The sequence below is a fragment of the Loxodonta africana genome, chromosome 4, assembly GCF_030014295.1.
Source record: "Loxodonta africana isolate mLoxAfr1 chromosome 4, mLoxAfr1.hap2, whole genome shotgun sequence".
NCBI lineage: Eukaryota > Metazoa > Chordata > Mammalia > Proboscidea > Elephantidae > Loxodonta > Loxodonta africana.
This window is the reverse complement of record NC_087345.1, coordinates 130,891,555-130,915,253: the sequence shown is the minus strand read 5'-3', so window position 1 is coordinate 130,915,253 and position 23,699 is coordinate 130,891,555. Positions and strand designations below refer to the sequence as shown.

Below are 23,699 nucleotides of genomic sequence, written 5' to 3'. Positions count from 1 at the left end.
GGCTTAGTGACCTGCTTCCAAAAAGTCACAGCCTTGAAAACCCTATGGAGCAGTTTTACCCTGAACGTATGGAGGAGCCATAAGTTGGAATGAACTCAGAGGCACCTAACATCAACAAAAGCAAGAGAACAAAGGAAAAACTGCTTCTTGTGCTTTTTTAAAAAATTTTATTTTACATTGAATAATATTCAATACAGAATTTAAGAGATCAAGATGTTTATTTTACGTCTCCAAGCTTACGTTATGGAAAACAACACTGAAACTCATGGAGAGATATTAAAGGTCGTGGATCTTAAGCCTCTTGCACAAAAGAAGTAATATACATAGAAATTGAATGAATCTATCAAAGTCTCAGAGTCTCTTCTGGCTGCCAAAAAACCCGAACCAAACCCATTGCTGTGGGGTCCATTCTGACTCACAGGGACCCTTTAGGACAAAGTAGAACTGCCCCATACGGTTTCTAAGGCTGTAAATCTTTAGGAAGCAGACTGCCATATCTTTCTGCCCGAAGTGGCTTGTGAGTTCTAATTGCTGATCTTTCAGTAAGCAGCTGAACACTTAACCACTGTGCCATCAGGGCTAGAATAAAACACAAGTCTCCCATCTCCCAGCCCAAATAGTTATCGCTAAAAGGAAGCACAGCATGTGAACAGTGCAGAAAAGTGTAATGAGAATAAAATAATTCCACCCCACTCATAACCCCATCACCTAGAAATAGCCTCTGTGAACACTTGATTCATTTCCTTTTCTCCTTTTATATGATTATACTTTTACCCAGTTTCTTTTTAGTTTGCTATTCTTAGGATCAAAGGAGCTCTGGTGGCTCAATAGTTAAGCACTTGGCTGCTAATTGGAAAGATGGCAGTTTGAACTTACCCAGCTGCTCCATGGGAGAAAGACCTGGTGAACTGCTGCCGTACAGACTACAGCCAAGAAAACCCTATGGGGCAGTTCTACTCCATTACATGGGGCTGCTATGAGTTGAAATTGATTTGATGGCACCTAGCACCACAACGGAAACCCTGGTTGCGTAGTGGTTAAGTGCTATGGCTGCTAACCAAAGGGCCGGCAGTTCAAATCTGCCAGGCGCTCCTCGGAAACTCTATGGAGCGGTTCTACTCTGTCCTATAGGGTTGCTATGAGTCGGAATCGACTCTACGGCACTGGGTTTTTTTTTGGTTTAGCACAGCAACATTTTAGGATCAAGTTTAGCTTGAGCGAAAACTAGGTGCAGGGATAAGCTAGAAGTAAATCAATCCCAGTTCATTTTTTTACCCAGAGCCTAGTAGCGTAAGGGCATTTTCTCAGCTACGTAGCGTTCAGGCCATGAAACACTCACTGGACTCCATGCAGACCTCCCATTTTGGCCACTTTCATCTGTAACCTGAACTACTACAGTAATCTCCTAACTGGTTCCATGTTTTCACTTCATTCTTGCCTCCCTACTTTTATCAGCAAACATGACCTTCTTAATAGAGGAATTTAAATGGTACTCTCTTAAAAAAAAAAAAAAGAAAAATTTTTTTTTTCTCTTAAAATGTTGAGTGATTTACTATTGCATTTACAGTCAACTCCAAACTCCACATTAGGCATACAAGACTGTGTATGATTCTCCTTGCTTACTGTTCCACCTGCAGCCTTTACAACCCTTCCCTCTCACCACCAAGGATTAGGTCATTCCCTTCTGCTTCCTAGAATGCTCCAAACTTGTCCTGACCTCAACACCTTTGGGTATGCAGCTTCCATTCTTTGTAATGCCCACCCCTTGCCCCTCTACTCAGCTTTAGGCATCACTAGCTGTACCCTCCATCATAAAACTCCCATAATCACTATATTAAAATGATTCAAACTCTCTTTAGTATTCTTTATTTCACCACCTTGTATATTCCTTTCATGGTACTTACCAAAATCAGGAATTATTGCATGTTTATATGTTTTTGTTGCTTGTTTGTGTTAATACCTCACAATAGCATATATCTAAAAAGTCAGAGACCACATCTGGATGGCTTACTATTAAAACCTGTGTTCCCAGCACAGTAGCCATCCTGTAGTCAAGATGCAGTGGATATTTGTTAAACAAGTAAATGAACCATGAGGGCTATAATCTATAGGCCTTTTTTGAAAGTGCTTCATTATAGGAGACATCTTTAAAACAGAAATTTGAATGGAAACTCTTTTGTTTTGCTCATAGTTAAAACCAGCGAGTAAGTGCCTGGATTTCAGTGAAAGCTAAAAATCTGGCATTTCACATAATACCTTGAAATGTGGTGAGTTAAGAAGTGGTCCTGAAAGAAATTCAGTTCAAATTCCACCTCTAAAATATATTTTTGGTGTGCTCTTTCTACACTTATTCAATCTAGCCTAGCTGTGTTTTCTTCATTCATAAAATTAGGGTAATAATGCCCACTCGAAGAATTATTACCTATTTATTCATTCACTAAAATGTAATGAGTACCTGTTACACACAAGATACTGTGGTAGGGCTGGGAAACATAGTGGTGAGCACGATTGCTCCCTCACTGAGCATATATTATAATGAAATGAGACAATACGTGTAAAGAAGCTTGTGCAATCGCTGTGATCGAACTGAACTGAATTCCAACTCGTAAATAACTTACTACATTATGCCTGACATTTTGAAGAGCTTGTCCTTTGTAGTCACAATTTACAACTTCCAAAAATGGTCTTATCAGGTGTGCATTTTCTGATAGCCAAGACTGAAATGGGACTCACTGATTGAGGTGAGAGCTCAGCTTCAGGTTTCATTAGCAGCACACTCTGGTCCACGGCACGGAGGGCACAGAGGGAGAGGGGTGTGGCTGTGATCTTCAGGTGGGTGTCTGAAGCTGGCAAGCTCTGGGCCGAGGAGAAGCTCAAATCTACCTGCAAAGAGAAAATGATTATAGCAGCAGCTTTTATAATTATTGCAATTTCAAAACTCTCTTCTACCCCAGGATAGCACTAGTCCTTTCTACACTTCCTTTCTATTCGTCCATCTAAAAGTAAGCTTAATAAGCATTTCTGGAATAAATCGGAAATGTGGCTGCAGCTAACTCAGGTTTCCCACATGTAACTTCTTACCTAAGCAGTAAAATATAGATTGGCTTTTTATCACATTGAAATAGATGGAAATCCTTGAATGGAAGTGAAAACACATATACTAACAAAAACACAGAACTTGGTATAGCTGACCTATTTCCGTGCGGTGTTGTGATGAAAGTGTGTGGTCTGCATGATGCTATGAAAAAGTCACATTCTATCCTTAAGTCTTGAAATTCTAAACACCTGAAATTCTAAAACAGTGTTTATCAGTATCAGAGATTTATTGCGTTGCGTTTTTATTAAGCTCTTTAATATGCATCCCAGGAGTTGATTGGTTCAAAAAATTGACAAAGAGCTGTGAATAAAGAACAAGATCTACAAATTAATGGAAAACATTTTTGAAGAGTCTCTTCAGAGATTTGATTCTGCTTTGGCCAGTAGAAATTCATTGGTTAGTGAATCTATTGATTTATGAAAACATTTTTTTAGTAGATTTATGAAAACATTTTTTGAGTAGATTATTCTCAAGCATGTTAAAGATTTGCAACAAAATAAAACAGAATTTAGTTTCTGTAATAGCAGCAGGTAAGTTTCTAGATTCTTGAACTGGAAGCTGAATTGGATTGAAATAAAAAATCAGTATGTTCAGCTAAATAATATTTGACTTGTGTTGCTTAACCAATACAGCAGTTTGGAATCATGTATCTAAAGATATATATGAGAAATGAATCAATTTATTTATCTCATGAGGAGTATGCTTCTTAGTTCAATTAGATACATGAGACTAAATGGGCAACTCCTGTCCAGAGGCAGAATGAGAAGGCAGGAAGGGACAGAAACTGGCTAAATGGACACCAGAAACCTGGGGTGGAAAGGGAGAGTGTGCTGCTACATTGAAGGGATTGCAGCTAATGTCACATAACAATATGTGTATAAATTTTTGTGTGAGAAATTAACTGAAGTGGTAAACTTTCACCTAAAGCACAATTAAAAAAAAAATTGACATGTTAGAAAATGCAAAATATTCTACTGCTATGAAAAACAAAACAAAACAAAACAAAAACCCCTTTAAGACATTTTTAAAGAGTCTGAATCTATCTGGATCAATGTTATCCTTAATGACCAATTACATCCAGTTAAGAATGACAAACACATAATATTAAATGTTAATGTTATAAAATGCTTAGTGTGTACACTAAATCTGTTATGTTCAAACTAAGAAAGAAGTGCATAAATTTTGAATACAAAACAGTTTTTCTCTGTCCCAACAAAATTAAGATTGAATTATTTAAGTTTTATCTTTTTGAAGGGACCTATGTCTGAATCTGAGCTGCGTCTCCTCACATTCTCAGTCCACACTTTACTTTGTTTATTCAACATCTCATAGGATGTCTAACTTCTATGGTTCCTAAACTCTCACTTTAATAGACTTTCTAACTTTTTGTGGTAAATCTAAAATAATCAGCTCTCTTCTAAGTACTGCATGAATTATCTTCCATACTACTTATTTTTTTCATAGCTTATCTCCACCTGTGATCTATAATAAATAAGTTAAAAAGTATTTGATGTGACGTGATTGAATATGATGTCCTTTGGCCTTTGCTTCTATGGGGAAGTTTTGTGATGTTACACAGGTATTGTATGGGGAAGTTTTACGGTGTTACACAGGTATTGTAATATATGTTTTTATAATCAGATGCATTTTTCACATTGGGCTCCAAGAAGAAAATACTATTCTAGCAAATATGTTCTAAAATACTTCTCTCATTTTTACAGTGTGAAGAGAAAACTGACCCAACAGAGAGAGACCATTGCTGGAAAGAGTAACGTTAGAGAGAAAGGGAGCTATGGCATAATATGGCCATTCCAAGCAGAAATCTCTTCTCAGGTGTTGTAAAACACAGAAGATCCAAGAGATTAGAAACAATGCTCTTGGCTACATTCGTCCAGGTTTAATAGTGTTCTTTTTTTTAGTAAAATGGAGTTGAAAATTTATGTAAGTCCACTGTGTGCTTTTCTTAGATCATTGTATATAAAAATAAAAGATAATCTGAATATAGCTCTCATTACAGAAATTTTCACTTGCTATAATAAACATATGTATTTTTAAATTTCCATAAATTTCCTGTTAAAAAGCGCTGCTAGTTAAAAAAGGTATATGAACTAGGCTTTTTCTACCTGATTGCTAATGTTAAGATCGTGCTGCCAGAGTAGTAAAAAATCAGATAAGTAGAAAAAATTCTGTTGGGATAAAGCATATTTCTATCTCATTGGACTTCACATTGCAGCTATATATTCTTTGAGAATAAAAAAGATCTAATTTTCATTCAGCTATGCTGGATTTTTATGCTATAATCATTATTGGATTGTTGGAGTTATCTCAAATGGGGTTCAGACGTACTCCTCTTCTATAGTATCTGTATTACCAAACTGAATTTAATCTCATAATAACATATTGGTTTCTGCAGTGGTACATGGAAGTGTGTCAGGAGGCATGATGGGATAAAATTGACACATGTGTATAAGCATCATTTTCAATGGAAAATTTGAGAAACAAAACATTTTAAGATTAAAATTATTAATTAAAATTAAAGTTTTATAATAGAATAGATTTTGGAATTCACACAAATCTTAAGCTAAAACAAGAGGCTTTAAGAAAATTGTGCTCATGACCACCTGCCTTGGACTATCTGCTAGACCCCTTGGGGTATGGCATGTTTCTCCTTGTTTTTAGAGGGACTTAGAAAAGTTTTAGGAAGACTGTACGACAATCTTTTAATGTACAAAATTTCCTTATTTCTACACTTAACAAAGATGACAAGAATGAAAGGACTGGGCTGGACCAAAACACCCACCTTGTTGGCAAAACAATTTTCAATCTCAAGTTTCTCCACGTCTGCAACAACTTCTCCATTGGGTAAAATAATATAGACGAGCAACTGAGCAGTGGGAGCAATGTCTGATTCCACTTGAAAGGAGAAGGAAAATACCCCTTTTGCTGGAGAATAAAAAGAGTGCAAGATAATAGGTAAGGAACATAAGGAACAAGGCTCTCAACCCTATAAAGAGATTCTCAGATTCTTAACTTCTCACATTTAGTACATAGGGAAACAAGAAAAGACTTGCATTCATATCACTGTGCATGTAGCAGTGTTCAATAAGCATAGATTGAACTAACGGCATTTTCCCTTAAAGATATAGGTTTCATTGTTCATTTCCTCTGCCTAAGTAGGGAAAAGAAAATCAAACATTTAGTGCATGTCTCTGTAAATTAAAAAAAAAAAAAATTAGAAAAGGAGTTGAGAGAGAAACAAGGAGAAAATTTCTGGACATTTTTAGTTATCTCAAAGATTTGAATCAGCACAATTCTTGTCATGCATGTGAGGGCAATACAAAGAATGCAAGATAGTTTCTATCTTCAGGAAGTTTACCATACAGCAGAGAGGATGAGATACAGGTAAAAATAATCACATACAAAGCATTGTGCTTCCGTGATTTTTATAAAAGAATTTCATGTATTTTACCTTAGTGGTTGCCTTCTGTGTGAATTACATAAATTTTATAGAATGTAACCTGCTTAATTTTCTCTAAAATGTTCTAGGCTTGATATTTGTAGTATAAATTCTCCTTTTCTGTAACATTGGAAGTGGGGCCAAGATGGCAAAGTAGCCAGATGCTTCTGGTGATCCCTCTTACAACAAAGACCCAACAGAACAAGTGAAACAATTATGTTTATGACAAGCTAGGAGCCCTGAACATCAAAAAAACAGACGGAGCAGCAGGGGGAGGGAGAGATGGTTCAGAAGCAGAGAGGAGTTGCTGGACCTGAATTGCCAGGATCTCCCAGGCGCCATTCCTGGAGTGGCTGTGGCAGGCTGGTAGTAGCATTTGGCTGCAGTTTCCTCAGGGAGAAACAGCCAGCTGCACAGCCTACTCACACCTCTGGAACCAGAGAAGAACAGCATTCTTGCCAAAAGCTAAGTACTTGCATATATTTTACCATGCCCCTCCTACCCGCTCCTAAGCCAGCTTCAGTGGCTGTCTATTTCCTCGGGCCAGAGATACGTTCTGCAGAGCGCTCTGAGCCATTCTCCTCACCTTAGAGAAGGAATAAATTCACAATTGGGGGAAAAGATAACTTGCCAGCTCCACTAACCTGGGGAGATCAGGACAGAAGTGTATGACTGATAGATCCTCTCAGCCACTGAAGCTATGCTTAAAAAAAAAAAAAGGAAACGATTATTCAGGAAAGGTCCATGGAGAAGTTACTTGTTTAATGGAGTGAATCCTTGTGATACACAGGAGATCCAAAAGGTTCTTGAGAATTTTATTCCAACAGAAACACTGTCGACTTGGGCCAAAAGGAACAAAGAGAGTATAAAATGAAAGAAATTCTACAGTCAGGAAACAAGCTGATAAAACTACTCAGCTTCAATCATATGCTGTTCTTATTGTTGTGTGCCACCTAGCTGGTTTTGACTCATAGCAACCCTCTAGGACACAGTAGAGCTGCCTCACCACTTATCTATCACTTTGTCCTATTGTGGTGGTTTGTGCATTGCTGTGATGCTGGAAGCTATGGCGCCAGTATTTCAAATACCAGCAGGGTCACCTATGGTGGACAGGTTTCAGTGGAGCTTCTGGACTAAAAGACTAAGAAGAAGGAACTGATGGATTACCTTGAAAAAATTGGCCAGTGAAAACCCTATGAATAGCAGTGGAATTTAGTGCCTGAAGATGAGCCCCTCAGGTTGGAAGGCACTCAAAATACAACTGGGGAAGAGCTGTCAAACTTAGTGGATGGAATGAAGCTTTCAGGACCTTCCTTTGCTGATGTAGCATGACTCAAAGTGAGAAGAAACAGCTGCAAATATCCGTTAGTACCTGGAACATGGAATATACGATGTATGAATCTAGGAAAATTGGAAGTCATCAAAAATGAAATGGAACGCATAAAGATTGAAAACCTAGGCATTGTTGTTAGGTGCTGTTGAGTTGGTTCTGACTTATAGTGACCCTATGTACAACAGAATGAAACACTGCTGGAGTTCTGCGCCATCCTCACAATCGCTGTTATGCTTGAGCCCATTGTTGCAACCACTGTATCAAGCCATCTTGTTGAGAGTCTTCCTCTCTTTCACTGACCCTCTACTTTACCAAGCATGACATCCCTCCCCCGGGGCTGGTCCCCCCTGATAACATGTCCAAAGTATGTGAGACAAAGTCTTGCCATCCTTGCCTCTGAGAAGCATTCTGGCTGTACTTCTTCCAAGACAGGTTTGTTCGTTCTTTTGGCCATCCATGGTATATTCAGTATTCTTTTCCAATGCCATAATTCAAAGGAGTCAATTCTTCTTCAGTCTTCCTTATTCATTGTCAAGCTTTTGCGTGCACATGAGGTGATTAAAAACACCATGACTTGGGTTAGGTGCACCGTAGTCCTTAAAGTGACATCTCTGCTTTTTAACAGTTTGAAGAGGTCTTTTGCACCAGATTTTCCAATGCAATACGTAATTTGATTTCTTGACTACTGCATCCATGGGCATTGATAGTAGATCCAAGAAAAACAAAATTCTTTACAATTTCAATATTTTTCTCTGTAAGTCAGATTTGACAGTGGGAACTGCACTAAGTGAATTAAGACATCTAACTACAATGGAGCTGATCAGACCCTATGATACCCACTAACCCACTGCCATCAAGTCGATTAAGGGCAAAATGGTGGCACTCAATTGACAAAGACAAGGTGGGTGTGGTTACTGTAATGGACAATAGAGCGAAAGCAGTAATCAGAATAATTTGACTTGTATGAGTTTTTCGGTGTTGGCTACTTAGTCATGGTGTCCCTAAAAGTAAAATAGATAGGAAATCTACGAGTGGAAGAATTCTAGGGCAAGTGAATAGTAGTCTAACTCAAATTGCCAGAATAGAGTCACAGCCCTTCAAACAATCCCCAGACTTGAGTGAGTTTAAAGACCCACACCCGCTTGAATGAAAAGGAGGCTGGGTTCCCTTGAGGAAGGACTCCAATACACTGCCCAAAACTTATACTATTAATTTTTCTGCTAGTCTTCCCCAAAGGGAACTATAGCATTTTACGAGATTGACTGTTTATTGGGGAAAAGGAAATAATCAGACTTTTTGGGGATTACTGGATACTGGCTCTGAACTGATGCTAATTCCAGAAGACCCAAAATGTTACTGTGGCCCACCAGTCAGAGTGGGGGCATACAGAGGTCAGGTTATTAATGGAGTCTTAGCTCATGTCCACCTCACAATAGGTCCAGTGGACCCCTTAACCCATCCTGTAGTGATTTCCCCAATTCCAGGATGTATAATTGGAATAGATATACTTAGCAACTGGCAGAACCAATACATTGGATCCTTGACAAATGGAGTAAGGGCTACTATGGTAGGAAAAGCCAAGTGGAAGCCACCAGAACTGCCCCTACCTAGGAAAATAGTAAACTAAAAGTAATACTGCATTCCTGGAAGAACTGTGGAGATTACTGCCACCGTTAAGGACTTGAAGGGTGAAGGAGTGGTGATTCCTATCATATCCCCATTCAACTCACCTATTTGACCTGTGCAAAAACGTTGATCTTGGAGAATGACAGTGGATTACTAAAAACTTAACCAGGTGGTGATTCCAATTGTTGCTGCTGTTTCGGGTGTAGTTTCATTGCTTGAGCAAATTAATACATCTCCTGGCACCTGGCATGCAGCTATTGATCTGGCTAATGACTTTTTCTCCATACCTGTTGTGAAGAACCACAAGAAGCAGTTTGCCTTTAGCTGGCAAGGCCAGCAATACACCTTCAGTTGCCTACCTCAGAGCTACATCGACTTTGCAGCCCTATGTCATAATTTAATCTACAAGGACCTTACTCACATTTCCCTTCAACAAGGTATCACACTGTTCCATTATATTGATGCCATTATGCCGAGTGGACTAGTAAGGAAGAGGTGACAATGATTCTGGACTTATTGGTAAAACATTTGTGTACTGAAAAAAAAAATTGCTGCCGAGTCAATTCCAACTCATAGTGACCCTATAGGACAGAGTAGAACTTCTCCATAGAGTTTCCAAGGAGCACCTGGTGTACTCAAACTGCCAACCTTTTGGTTAGCAGCTGTAGCACTTAACCACTACACCGCCAGGGTTAAATCAATTCCACAAAAATTCAGGTGCCTTCCACTTAGTGACATTTTTAAAGGTCCAGTGGTATGGGGTGTTTTGAGATATCCCTTCTAAAGTGAGGAATAAGTTATAGCATCTGGGCCCTCTCACAATTGAAAAGGAGGCACGATGCCTAATGGGCCTCTTTGGATTTTGGAGGCAGCATCTTCCTCGTTTGGATGTGCTACTCTGGCCTATTTATCAAGCAACTTGAAAAGCTGCTCGTTTAGAATGTGGCCCAGAACAAGAGAAGACTCTGCAGCAGGTTCAGGCTGTCTTGCAGCTTCTCTGCCATTTGGGCCATGTGATCTGGCTGATCCAATAGTGCTTGAAGTGTCCATGGCAGATAGAGATGCTGTTTGGAGTCTTTGGCAGGCTCCTATTAGTGAATCACAGCACAGACTCTTAGAATATTGGAGCAATACCCTGCCATCCTCTGCAGATAACTACTCTCCTTTAGAGAAATAGCTTTTGGCTTGTTACTGAGCCTTAGTAGAGACTGAATGCTTAACCATGGGACACCAAGTCACCATGCAGTTGGAGCTGTCCATCATGAACTGGGTGTTGTGTGACCCACAGAGCCATAAAGTTGGATGTGCACAGCAGCACTGCATCATTAAATGGAAGTGGTATATATGAGATTGGGCCCGAGCAGGATCTGAAGGCACAAGTTGCATTAGGAAGTGGCCCAAATGCTCATAGTGTCCACTTTTGTGACATTACCGTCCATCTATGGCCTCATGGGGACTTCATATGACCAAGAAAATAGAGCCAGGAGCATGCCTCCTTTGGATCTGGGGTCCTTGCACTGAGAAGCTCCTAGAGCAGGGGAAGATTTATGACAAGGACCTTCTCCCAGAGCCAACAGAGACAGAAAGGCTTCCCCTAGAGTTGGCATCCTGAATTCTGACTAGACTGTGAGAGAATAACTTCTCTTTGTTAAAGCCATCCACTTGTGGTATTTCTGTTATAGCAGCACTAGATAACGAAGCTAAAATGAACTGGAATAAGTCATTTTGAATCACACAATCATGGTCTACTATGCTGGGAATGACAAATTGAAGAGGAACAGTGTCACATTCCTCATCAAAAAGAACATTTCAGGATCTATCCTGAAGTACAACACTATCCATGAAAGGATAATATCCATATGCCTACGAGGAAGACCAGTTAATATGCTATTATTCAAATTAACACACCAACCACTAATGCCAAAGTTGAAGAAGTTAAGATTTTTACCAATTTCTGAAGACTGAAATTGGTCAAACATGCAATCAAGATGCATTGATAATCACCAGTGATTGGAATGCAAATGTTGGAAACACAGAAGAAGGATCAGGAGTTGGAAAATATGGCGTTGGTGATAGAAGTGACCCTGGAGATTGCATGATAGAATTTTGCAAGGCCAACAATTTATTCATTGAAAATACTTCTTTTCAGCAACATATATGGGCACTACATACATGGACCTTGATGAATGGAATATACAGGGATCAAATTGACTACATCTGTGGAAAAAGACAATGGAAAAACTCAATATCATCAGTCAGAACAAAGCCAGGGGCCAGCTGGTGAAGAGACCATCAGTTTCTCACAGAGAAGTTCAAGGTGGTGAAAATTAAAACAAGTTCACGAGAGCCAAAGTACAACCTTGAGTATATCCCAGATGAACTGTGAGATCATCTGAAGAATAGATACGACACATTGAACACTAATGAGAGATGACCAGATGAGTTATGGGATGACATCATACATAAAGAAAGCAAACAGTCATGAAAAAGACAGGAAAGAAAGTTAAGACCAAAGTGGATGTCAGAGGAGATTCTGAAACTTGCTGTTGAATATAGAATAGCTAAAGCAAATGGAAGAAATGATGAAGCAAAAGAGCCAAACAGATTTCAAAGGGTGGCTCAAGGAGACAAAGTAAAGTATTATAATGAAATGTGCAGAGACCTGGAGTTAGAAAACCAAAAGGGAAGAACATACTCAGTATTTCTCAAGCTGAAAGAACTGAAGAGCACTGAAGGCACTGGTGAAAACAAAGCTCCAGGAATTGACAAAATACCAACTGAGATGTTTTAACAAATGGATGCAATGCTGGAAGCACTTACTCATTGATGTCAAGAAATTTGGAAGGCAGCAACCTGTCCAACCGACTGGAAGAGATCCATATTTGTGCCCATTCCAAAGAAAGGTGATCCAACAGAATGTGGAAGTTATCAAACAACATCATTACTATCACACACAAGTAAAATTTTACTGAAGATAATTAAAAAATGGTTGCTGCAATACACCAACAGGGAACTGCCAAAAATTCAAGCCAAATTCAGAAGAGAACGTGCAACGAGGGATATCATTACTGATGTCAGATGAATCTTGGCTGAAAGCAGAGAATACCAGAAAGATGTTTACCTGTGTTTTATTGACTATGCAAAGGCATTCAACTGTGTGGATCACAACAAATTAAGGATAATATTTCAAAGAGTGGGAATTCTGGAGCACTTAATTGTGCTCATAAGGAACCTGTACGTAGGCCAAGAGGCAGTCATTCAAACAGAACAAGGGTGTTGTGTGTTTTAAAATCAGGAAAGGTGTTTGTCATGGTTGTATTCTCTCACCATACTTATTCAATCTGTATGGTGAGCAAATAATCCAAGAAGCTGGACTATACGTAGCATCAGAATTGGAGGAAGATTCATTAACAGACCTGCAATATGCAGATAACAAAACGTTCCTTGCTGAAAGTGAAGAGGACCTGATGCATGTACTGAGGAAGATCAAAGACTATATCCCTCAGTATGAATTACACCTCAATATAAAGTAAACAAAAATCCTCACAACTGGACCAACAAGCAACATCATGATAAACAGAGAAAAGATTGAAGTTGTCAAGGATTTCATTTTACCTGGATACACAATCAATAGCTATGGAAGCAGCAGTCAAGAAATCAAATGACGTAGTTCATTGGGCAAACCTGCTGCAAAAGACCTCTTTAAAGTATTAAAAAGCAAAGATCCCACCTTGAGGACTAAGGTGCACCTGACCCAAGCCATGGCGTTTTCAATTGCCTCATATGCATGTGAAACCTGGGCAATGAATAAGGAAGAATATTGAATATACCAAAGACTGCCAAAAGGACGAACGAATTGGTCTTGGAAGAAGTACAGCCAGAATGCCCCTTGGAGGCAAGGATGGCAAGACTTTGTTTCACATACTTTGCACATGCTATCAGGAGGGACCAGTCCCTGGGTAAGCACAATGCATGGATTGAATTGTGTCCCCTAAAAATATGTGTCAATTTGGCTAGGCTATGATTTCCAGTATTGTTTGATTGTCCACCATTGTTCATCTGATGTGATTTTCCTATGTGTTGTAAATCCTACCTCTATGATGCTAATGAGGCAGGATTAGAGGCAGTAATGTTAACAAGCCAAGATTCAATCTACAAGATTAGGTTGTGTCTTAAGCCAATCCCTTCTGAGACCTAAAAGAGAGAAGCAAGCGGAGAGACAGGGGGGCCTCATACCACCAAGAAACAAGAGCCAGAAGAATATCGGGTCCTTTGAATTCAGGGCCCCTGCACTGAGAATCTCCTCAACCGGGGAAGCTTGAGGTCAAGGACCTTCCTCTAGAGCCGACACAGAGAGAAAATCTTCCCCTGGAGCTGATGCCCTGAATTTGGATTTCTAGCCTACTAGCCTGTGAGAGAATAAATTTCTCTTTGTTAAAGCTATCCGTTTGTGGTATTTCTGTTATGGCAGCACTAGGTAACTAAGACAGACATCATACTTGGTAACGTAGAGAGTCACTGAAAAAGAGGAAGACTTTCAATGCCATGTATTGACACAGTGGCTGCAACAATGGGCTTAAACATAGCAACAATTGTGAGGATGACACAGAACTGGGTAGTGTTTTGTTCTGTTGGACATAAGGTCACTAGTAGTTGGAAACAACTCAGTGGCACCTAATAACAACAACCGACATGCACCATAGGGTTTGCTAGGCTGCTGTCTTTATGGAGTACATTGCCAGGTATTTTCTTCTGTGGAACTGCTGGTGGGTTTGAATCTCCAACCTTACAGCTAGCAGATGAGCATTTAACTATTGGGCCATCAGACCCCCTTAATCAATTAATAAGTTGTTGATCTTGTAAAATTCTATGATTTGATGTCCAGTGTCATTTCTTTCACCAAGGCTGTGTTCTCTAAGTACTGATCCTTCTTCTGTGTTTCCAACTTTCACCTCCAATCAGCAGTAATTCTCAATGCATCTAGATTGCATATTTGATCAATTTCAGACTACAGAAGTTGGTAAAATTCTTCAATTTCTTCATCTTTGGCATTAGAGGATAGTGGATAAATTTTAATAATATTTGGATTGTATGCATATTTCCTATCACTGAGAGGGCTGTATGAGAGGATAGATCTTGAAATGTTCTTTTTGAAAATGAATGTCATATTGTTCCTCTTCAATTTGTTATTCCTAGCAGTGTAGACAATATGATTGATTCAAAATGGCCAATACCAGCCCCTCTCAGCTTATTAATGCTTAGCATATTGATCTTTAAGTGTTCCATTTCCTTTCTTTTTTTAATTTTTATTGTGCTTTAAGTGAAAGTTTACAAATCAAGTTGGCTAGCATACAAAAATTTATAAACACCTTACTATATACTCCTAATTGCTCTCCCCCTAATGAGACAGCACACTCCTTCTCTCCACTATCTCTTTTCGTGTCCATTCAGCCAGCTTCTGACCCCCTCTCCCCTCTCATCTCTCCTTCAGACAGGAGATGCCAACATGGTCTCATGTGTCTACATGATCCAAGAAGCTCAAATTTCCCCAGTATCATTTTCTATCCCGTAGTCCAGTCCAATCCCTGCCTGAAGAGTTCGCTTTGGGAATGGTTCTTATCTTGGGCTAACAGAAGGTCTGGGGACCATGACCTTCGGGGTCCTCCTAGTCTCAGTCAGACCGTTAAGTCTGGTCTTCATATTAGAATTTGGGGTCTGCATCCCACTGCTCTCCGCCTGCCTCAGGGTTTCTCTGTTGTGTTCCCTGTCGGGGCAGTCATCGGTTGCGGCCAGGCACCATCTAGTTCTTCTAGTCTCAGACTAATGTAGACTCTGTTTTATGTGGCCCTTTCTGCCTCTTGGGCTCATAATTACCTTGTGCCTTTGGTGTTCTTCATTCTCCTTTGCTCCAGGTCAGTTGAGACCAATTGATGCATTTTAGATGGCTACTTGCTAGTGGTTAAGACCCCAACACCACTCTCCAAAGTGGGATGTCCCTGCTATGCTGGCCTTCGAAGTGTTCAGTTTATTCCAGAAACTTCTTTGTTTTTGGTTTAGTCTAGTTGTGCTGGCCTCTCCTGTATTGTCTGTTGTTTTCCCTTCACCTAAAATAGTTCTTGTCTACTCTCTAATTAGTGAAAACCCTCTCCCTCCATCCTTCCCTTCCTCCTTCCTTTCATAACTATAAAAGAATATCTCTTCTCTGTTTAAACTATTTCTTGCGTTCTTATAATAGTGGTCTTATACAATATTTGTCTTTTTGCATCTGACTAATTTCACTCAGCACAATGCCTTCCAGATTTCTCCACGTTATGAAATGTTTCACGGATTCATCATTGTTCTTTATCGATGTGTAGCATTCCATTGTGTGAAGATACCATAATTTATTTATCCATTCATGCACTGATGGGCAACTTGGTTGCTTCTGTCTTTTTGCTATTTTAGACAGTGCTGCAGCAAACATGGGTGTGCATTTATCAGTTCTTGTAAAGTCTCTTATTTCTCTAGGATATATTCCAAGGAATGAGATTGCTGGATTGTATGGTAGTTTTATTTCTAGCTTTTTAAAGAAGCGCCATATCGATTTCCAAAGTGGTTGTACCATTTTACATTCCCACCAGCAGTGTATAAGTGTTCCAGTCTCTCCACAAGGTCTCCAACATTTATTATTTTGTGTTTTTTGGATTAAATGCCAGCCTTATTGGAGTGAGATGGAATCTCATTGTAGTTCGATTTGCATTTCTCTAATGGCTAATGATTGTGTGCATTTTCTCAAGTATCTGTTAGCTACCTCAATGTCTTCTTTAGTGGTCTGTTCATATTCTTTAACCATTTTTAATTGGGTTATTTGTCTTTTTGTAGTTGAGTTTTTACAGTATCATGTAGATTTTAGAGATCAGATGCTGATCGGAAATGTCATAGCTAAAAACTTTTTTGCCAGTCTGTAGGTAATCTTTTTACTCTTTTGGTGAAGTCTTTGGATAAGCATAGGTGTTTGATTTTTAGGAGCTCCCAGTTATCTAATTTCTTTTCTACACTGTTAGTAATGTTTTATGTACTGTTTATGCAGTGTATTAGGGTTCCTAGCATTGTCCCTATTTTTTCTTCCATGATCTTTATCATTTTGAGTTTTATATTTAAGCCTTTGATCCATTTTGAGTTAGTTTTTGTGCATGCTGTGAGGTATGGGTCTTGTTTCATTTTTTTGCAGATGGATATCCAGTTATGCCAGCACCATTTGTTCAAAAGACTGTCTTTTCCCCATTTAACTGACTTTGGCCCTTTGTCAAATATCAACTGCTCTCCTAGGAAGAAGGACCCAACAGTCTAATTATGAAAATCATTAGCCAGTGAAAACCTTATGAATAGCAGCAGAACATTGTCTGATATAGTGCTGGAAGATGAGCCCCCCAGGTTGGAAGAAACCCAAAAGATGACTGGGGAAGAGCTGACTCCTCAAAGTAGAGCCGACCTTAATGATGTGGCTTCAGTAAAGCTTTTGGGACCTTCATTTGCTGATGTGGCACAACTCAAAATGAGAAGCAACGGCTACAAACATCCTTTAATAATCAGAACCTGGAATGTACAAAATATGAATCTAGGAACATTGGAAATCATAAAAAATGAAATGGAACACATAAACATTGATATCCTAGGCATTAGTGAGCTGAAATGGACTGGTATTGGCCATTGTGAATCAGACAATCATATAGTCTACTACGCTAGGAATGACGACTTGAAGAGGAATGGTGTTGCATTCATTGTCAAAAAGAACATTTTAAGATCTATCCTGAAGTACAACGCTGTCAGTGATAGGATAACATCCATATGCCTACAAGGAAGACCAGTTAATATGACTATTATTCAAATTTACACTCCAAACACTAGGGCCAAAGATGAAGAAATAGAAGATTTTTATCAGCTGCTGCAGTCTGAAATTGATCGAACATACAATCAAGGTGCATTGATAATTACTGGCGATTGGAATGCAAAAGTTGGAAACAAGAAGGATCGGTAGTTGGAAAATATGGCCTTGGTGATAGAAACAATGCTGGAAATCGAATGATAGGATTTTGCAAGACCAGCGACTTCTTCACTGCCAATACCTTCTTTCATCAACATAAATGGTGACTATACACATGGATCTCGCCAGACGGAACACACAGAAATCAAATTGACTACATCTGTGGAAAGAGATGATGGAAAAACTCAATATCATCAGTCAGAACAAGGCCAGGGGATGACTGTGGAACAGATCATCAATTGCTCATATGCAAGTTCAAGCTGAAACTGAAGAAAATCAGAGCAAGTCCACGAGAGCTAAAATATGACCTTGAGTACATCCCACCTGAATTGAGAGACCATCTCAAGAATAGATTTGACACATTGAACACTAGTGACTGAAGACCAGACAAGTTGTGGAATGACATCAAGGACATCATCCATGAAGAAAGCAAGAGGTCACTGAAAAGACAGGAAAGAAAGAAAAGACCAAGATGGATGTCAGAGGAGACTCTGAAACTTGCTCTTGAGTGTCGAGCAGCTAAAGCAAAAGGAAGAATTGATGAAGTAAAAGAACTGAACAGAAGATTTCAAAGGGCCTCTCGAGAAGACAAAGTAAAGTATTATAATGACGTGTGCAAAGAGCTGGAGATGGAAAACCAAAAGGGAAGAACACATTCAGGTTTCTGAAGCTGAAAGAACTGAAGAAAAAATTCAAGCCTCGAGTTGCAATACTGAAGGATTCTACGGGGAAAATCTTAAATGACGCAGGAAGCGTCAAAAGAAGATGGAAGGAATACACAGAGTCATTATACCAAAAAGAATTAGTTAATGTTCGACCATTTCAAGAGGTGGCATATGATCAGGAACCGATGGTACTGAAGGGAGAAGTCCAAGCTGCTCTGAAGGCATTGGCGAAAAACAAGGCTTCAGGAATTGACGGAATATCAATTGAGATGTTCCAACAAATGGATGCAGCACTGGAGGTGCTCACTCGTTTATGCCAAGAAATATGGAAGACAGCTTCCTGGCCAACTGATTGGAAGAGATCCATATTTATGCCTATTCCCATGAAAGGTGATCCAACCGAATGTGGAAATTATAGAACAATATCATTAATATCACACGCAAGCAAAATTCTGCTAAAGATCATTCAAAAATGGCTGCAGCAGTATATTGACAGGGAACTGCTAGAAACTCAAACTGGTTTCAGAAGAGGACGTGGAACCAGGGATATCATTGCTGATGTCAGATGGATCCAGAGAATACCGGAAGGATGCTTCCCTGTGTTTTATTGACTATGCAAAGGCATTCAACTGTGTGGATAACAAACTATGGATAACATTGCAAAGAATGGGAATTCCAGAACACTTAATTGTGCTCATGAGGAACCTGTACATAGATCAAGAGGCAGTCGTTTGAACAGAACAAGGGGATACTGTGCGGTTTAAAGTCAGGAAAGATGTGCATCAGGGTTGTATTCTTTCACCATACCTACTTAATCTGTATGCTGAACAAATAATCCGAGAAGCTGGACTATATGAAGAAGAATGGGGCATCAGGATTGGAGGAAGACTCATTAACAACCTGCGTTATGCAGATGTTATAACCTTGCTTGCTGAAAGTGAAGAGGACTTGAAGCACTTACTAATGAAGATCAAAGACCACAGCCTTCAGTATGGACTACACCTCAACATAAAGAAAACAAAAATCCTCACAACTGGACCAAAGAGCAGCATCATGATAAACGGAGAAAAGATTGATGTTGTCAAGGATTTCATTTTACTTGGATCCACAATCAACACCCATGGAAGCAGGAGTCAAGAAATCAAAAGGCATTGCATTGGGTAAATGTGCTGCAAAGAATCTCTTTAGAGTGTTGAAGAGCAAAGATGTCACCCTGAAGACTAAGGTGCACCTGACCCAAGCCATGGTATTTTCAATTGCATCATATGCATATGAAAGCTGGACAATGAATAAGGAAAACTGAAAAGAGTTGACGCCTTTGAATTGTGGTGTTGGGGAAGAGTATTGAATATACCATGGACTGCCAAAAAAACAAACAAATCTGTGTTGGAAGAAGTGCGGCCAGAATGCTCATTAGAGGCAAGGATGGCGAGACTGGGTCTTACATACTTTGGACATGTTGTGAGAACGGATCAATCCGTGGAGAAGGACATCATGCTTGGCAGAGTACAGGGTCAGCGGAAAAGAGGAAGACCCTCAATGAGGTGGATTGACACAGTGGCTGCAACAATGAGGTGAAGCATAACAAGGATTTTAAGGATGGGGCAGGGCCACGCACTGTATCGTTCTGCTGTGCATAGGGTCGCTATGAGTTGGAACCAACTCGACGGGACCTAACGACAACATATGTGGATGAATTTATGTCTGGATTCTCAATTCTGTTCCATTGGTCTATGTATCTGTTGTTGTACCAATACCAGGCTGTTTTAACTACTGTTGTGGTATTAAAAAAAAAAAAAACTGTTGTAGTATAATAGTTTGTAAAATCAAGTAGAGTAAGGCCTCCCACTTTGTTCTTCTTTTTCAGTAATGCTTTACTTTTCTGGGGCCTCTTTCCCTTCCATATGAAGTTGGTGGTTTGTTTCTCCATCTCATTAAAAATGTCAGTGGAATTTGGATCAGAATTGCATAGTATCTGTAGATGGCTTTTAGTAGAATAGACATTTTTACAATGTTAAGTCTTCCTATCCCTGAGCAATGTATGTTTTTTCACTTATGTAGGTCTCTTTTGGTTTCTTGCAATAGTGTCTTGTAGTTTTCTAGGTATAGGTCTTTTACATCTCTGGTAAGATTTATTTCTAAGTATTTTATCTTCTTGGGCACTGCTGTAAAGGGTATTGATTTGGTGATTTCCTCCATGATGTTTTTTTTGTGGGTGTAGAGGAATCCAACGGATTTTTGTATGTTTATCTTGTTTCCTGATACTCTGCTGAACTCTTCTATTAGTTTCAGCAGTTTTCTTGAGGATTCCTTAGGTTTTTCTGTGTATAAGATCATGTCTTCTGCAAATAGAGATACTTTTACTTCTTCCTTACCACTCTGAATGTCCTTTATTTCTTTATCTAGCCTAGTTGCTCTGGCTAGGACCTCCAGCACAATGTTGAATAAGAGTGGTGATAAAGGGCATCCTTGTCTGGTTCCCAGTCTCAGGGGGAATGCTTTCGGACTCTCTCCACCTAGGATGATGTTGGCTGTTGGCTTTGTATAAATGCCCTTTATTATGTTGAGGAATTTTCCTTCTATTTTGCTGAGAGTTTTTTTCATGAAGAGGTGTTGAACTTTGTCAAATACCTTTTCTGCATCAATTGATAAAATCATGTGTTTCTTGTCTTTTGTTTTATTTATATGATGGATTACATTGTTTTTCTAATGTTGAACTATCCCTGCATATCAGGTATGAATCCCACTTGGTCATGTTGAATTATTTTTTTGATATGTTGTTGAATTCTATTGGCTAGAATTTTGTTGAGGATTTTTTCCATCTAAGTTCATGAATGATATAGGTCTGTAATTTTCCTCTTTTTTTTTTTTTGTGATGTCTTTATCTGGTTTTGGTATCAGGGATATTTCAGCTTCATAGAATGAGTTTGGTAGTATTCCTTCCTTTTCTATGCTCTGAAATACCTTTAGTAGTAGTGGTGTTAACTCTTCTCTGAAAGTTTGGTAGAACTCTGCAGTGAAGCGATCCAGGCCAGGGATTTTTTTGTTGTTGTTGTTGGGAGGTTTTTGTTTACCTTTTTCAATCTCTTCTCTTGTTATGGGTCTATTTAGTTGTTCTACCTCTGTTTGTGTTAGTTTAGGAAGGTAGTGTGTTTCTAGGAATTCATCCATTTCTTTTAGGTTTTCAATTTTGTTAGAGTACAATTTTTCACAGTAATCTGATATGATTCTTTTAATTTCAGTTGGGCCTATTGTAATATCACCCATCTCATTTCTTATTCAGGTTATTTGCTTCCTCTCCTGCTTTTCTTTTGTGAATTTGGCCAATGGTTTATCAATTTCATTAATTTTTTCAAAGAACCAGCTTTTGGTGTCGTTAATTCTTTCAATTGTTTTTCTGTTTTCCATTTCTTTTAGTTCTGTTCTAATTTTTATTATTTCCTTTCTTCTGGTGCCTCAGGGTTTCTTTTGTTGCTCTCTCTCTATTTGTTCAAGTTGCAGAGATAATTCTTGGATTTTGGCCCTTTTTTGTTTTTGTATATGTGCATTTATTGGTATAAATTGACCTCTGAGCACTGCTTTCACTGTGTCCCAAAGGTTATGATAGGAATTGTTTTCATTCTCACTGTATTCTATGAATTTCTTTATTCCATCCTTAATGTTTTCTATAACCCGGTCTTTTTTTTTTTTTTTGAGCAGAGTATTGTTCAGTTTCCAAGTATTTGATTTCTTTTCCCTGCTTTTTCTATTATTGATTTCTACTTTTTTGTCCTTATGTTCAGAGAACATGCTTCGTAATATTTCAATGTTTTGGATTCTGCTAAGGCTTGCTTTATGACCTAATATGTGGTCTATTCTAGAGAATGTTCCATGTGCACTAGAAAGGAAAATATACTTGACTTCTGTTCTGTGGTGTGTTTTGTATATGTCTATATAGGGTCGCTATGAGTCGGAATTGACTCGACGGCAGTGGGTTTTTGGGTATAAGGTCAAGTTGGTTGATTGTGGCATTTAGATCTTCCATGTCTTTTTTGAGCTTCTTTCTGGATGCCCTGTCCTTCACCAAAAGTGATGTGTTAAAGCCTCCTACTGTAATTGTGGAGCTGTCTATCTCACTTTTCAATGCTGTTAGAGTTTGTTTTATGTATCTTGCAGCCCTGCCATTGGGTGCATAAATATTACTATGGTTATATCCACCTGGTATATTTTCCCTTTAATCATTGGATAGTGTCCTTTCTTATCGTTTGTGGTGGGTTTAACTTTAAAGCCTATTTTATCAGAAATTAATATTGCCACTCCTGCTCTTTTTTGATTGTTGTTTGCTTGATATATTTTTTTCCGTCCTTTGAGTTTTAGTTTGTTTGTGTCTCTAAGTCTAAGATGTGTCTCTTGTGGACAGCATATAGACGGATTGTGTTTTTTAAAATCCATTTAGCCACTCTCTGTCTCTTTATCGGTGCATTTAGTCCATTTACATTCAGTGTAATTATGGATAGGTATGAGTTTTTTTTTTTTATGAGTTTAGTGTTGTCATTTCAATGTCTTTTTTTTGTGTCTTGTTGACAGCTTCTTTTTCCCACTTAATTTTTTGTGCTGAGTAGTTTATCTTCTTATATTGTCTTTTCCTCTTATTCATTGTTGTTGATTTTGTTTCTTAGTCTCTATTTTTTTCTTGTATTTTATTTTGATGAGTAGGATGGTTAGTCTCCTTTGTGGTTGCTTTAATATTTACCCCTATATTTCTAAGTTTAAACCTAAATTTTATTTCTTTATATCGCCTTGTTTTCCTCTCCATGTGAAAGATCTATGACTACATTTCTTAATTCCTCTTTATTGTTTTAATATTGTCTTCTTTTACATAATGACATCATTGTTTCCCTGTTTTGAATGTTTTTTAATCTTGAATTATTTTTGTGGTTTTCCTGTCTGGGTTAACATCTGATTGCTCTTTCCGGTGTTCTAGTCTTGGGTTGATACCTGATATTATTGATTTTCTAACCAAAGAACTCCCTTTAGTATTTGTTGTAGTTTTGGTTTGGTTTTTACAAATTCCCTAAACTTCTGTTTATCTGGAAATGTCCCAATTTCACCTTCATATTTGAGAGACAGTTTTGTTGGATGTCTGATTCTTGGCTGGCAATTTTTTTCCTTCAGTGCTTTATATAAGTCAGAAACCCTGGTGGCATAGTGGTTAAGTGCTACGGCTGCTAACCAAAAGGTACGCAGTTCGAATCCACCAGGCGCTCCTTGGAAACTCTATGGGGCAGTTCTACTCTGTCCTATAGGGTCACTGTGAGTCAGAATCAACTCTGTGGCAGTGGGTTTTTGGGTTTTATATAAGTCATCCCATTGGCTTCTTGCCTGCATTGTTTCTACCAAGTAGTCTGAGCTTATTCGTATTGACTCTCCTTTGTAGGTGACTTTTTGTTTATCCCTAGCTGCTCTTAAAATTCTCTCTTTATCTTTGGTTTTGGCAAGTTTGATCATAATATGTCTTG

The 23,699-nt window shown here is 38.7% G+C and overlaps 1 protein-coding gene across 1 annotated transcript in view; it reads right to left on the bottom strand.

Annotated features, from left to right (window-relative positions):
- Positions 1–23,699, bottom strand: part of LOC100657825 (alpha-1-macroglobulin-like) — a 76,672-nt gene that overhangs the window by 21,110 nt on the left and 31,863 nt on the right. Inside the window, exons 14-15 of the mRNA XM_010590866.3 lie at positions 5,898–6,040; positions 2,734–2,883 (exon numbers count right to left, since the gene is read on the bottom strand). Of these exons, the coding sequence (XP_010589168.2) occupies positions 2,734–2,883; positions 5,898–6,040 (293 nt within the window). The remainder of the gene's footprint in view (positions 1–2,733; positions 2,884–5,897; positions 6,041–23,699) is intronic.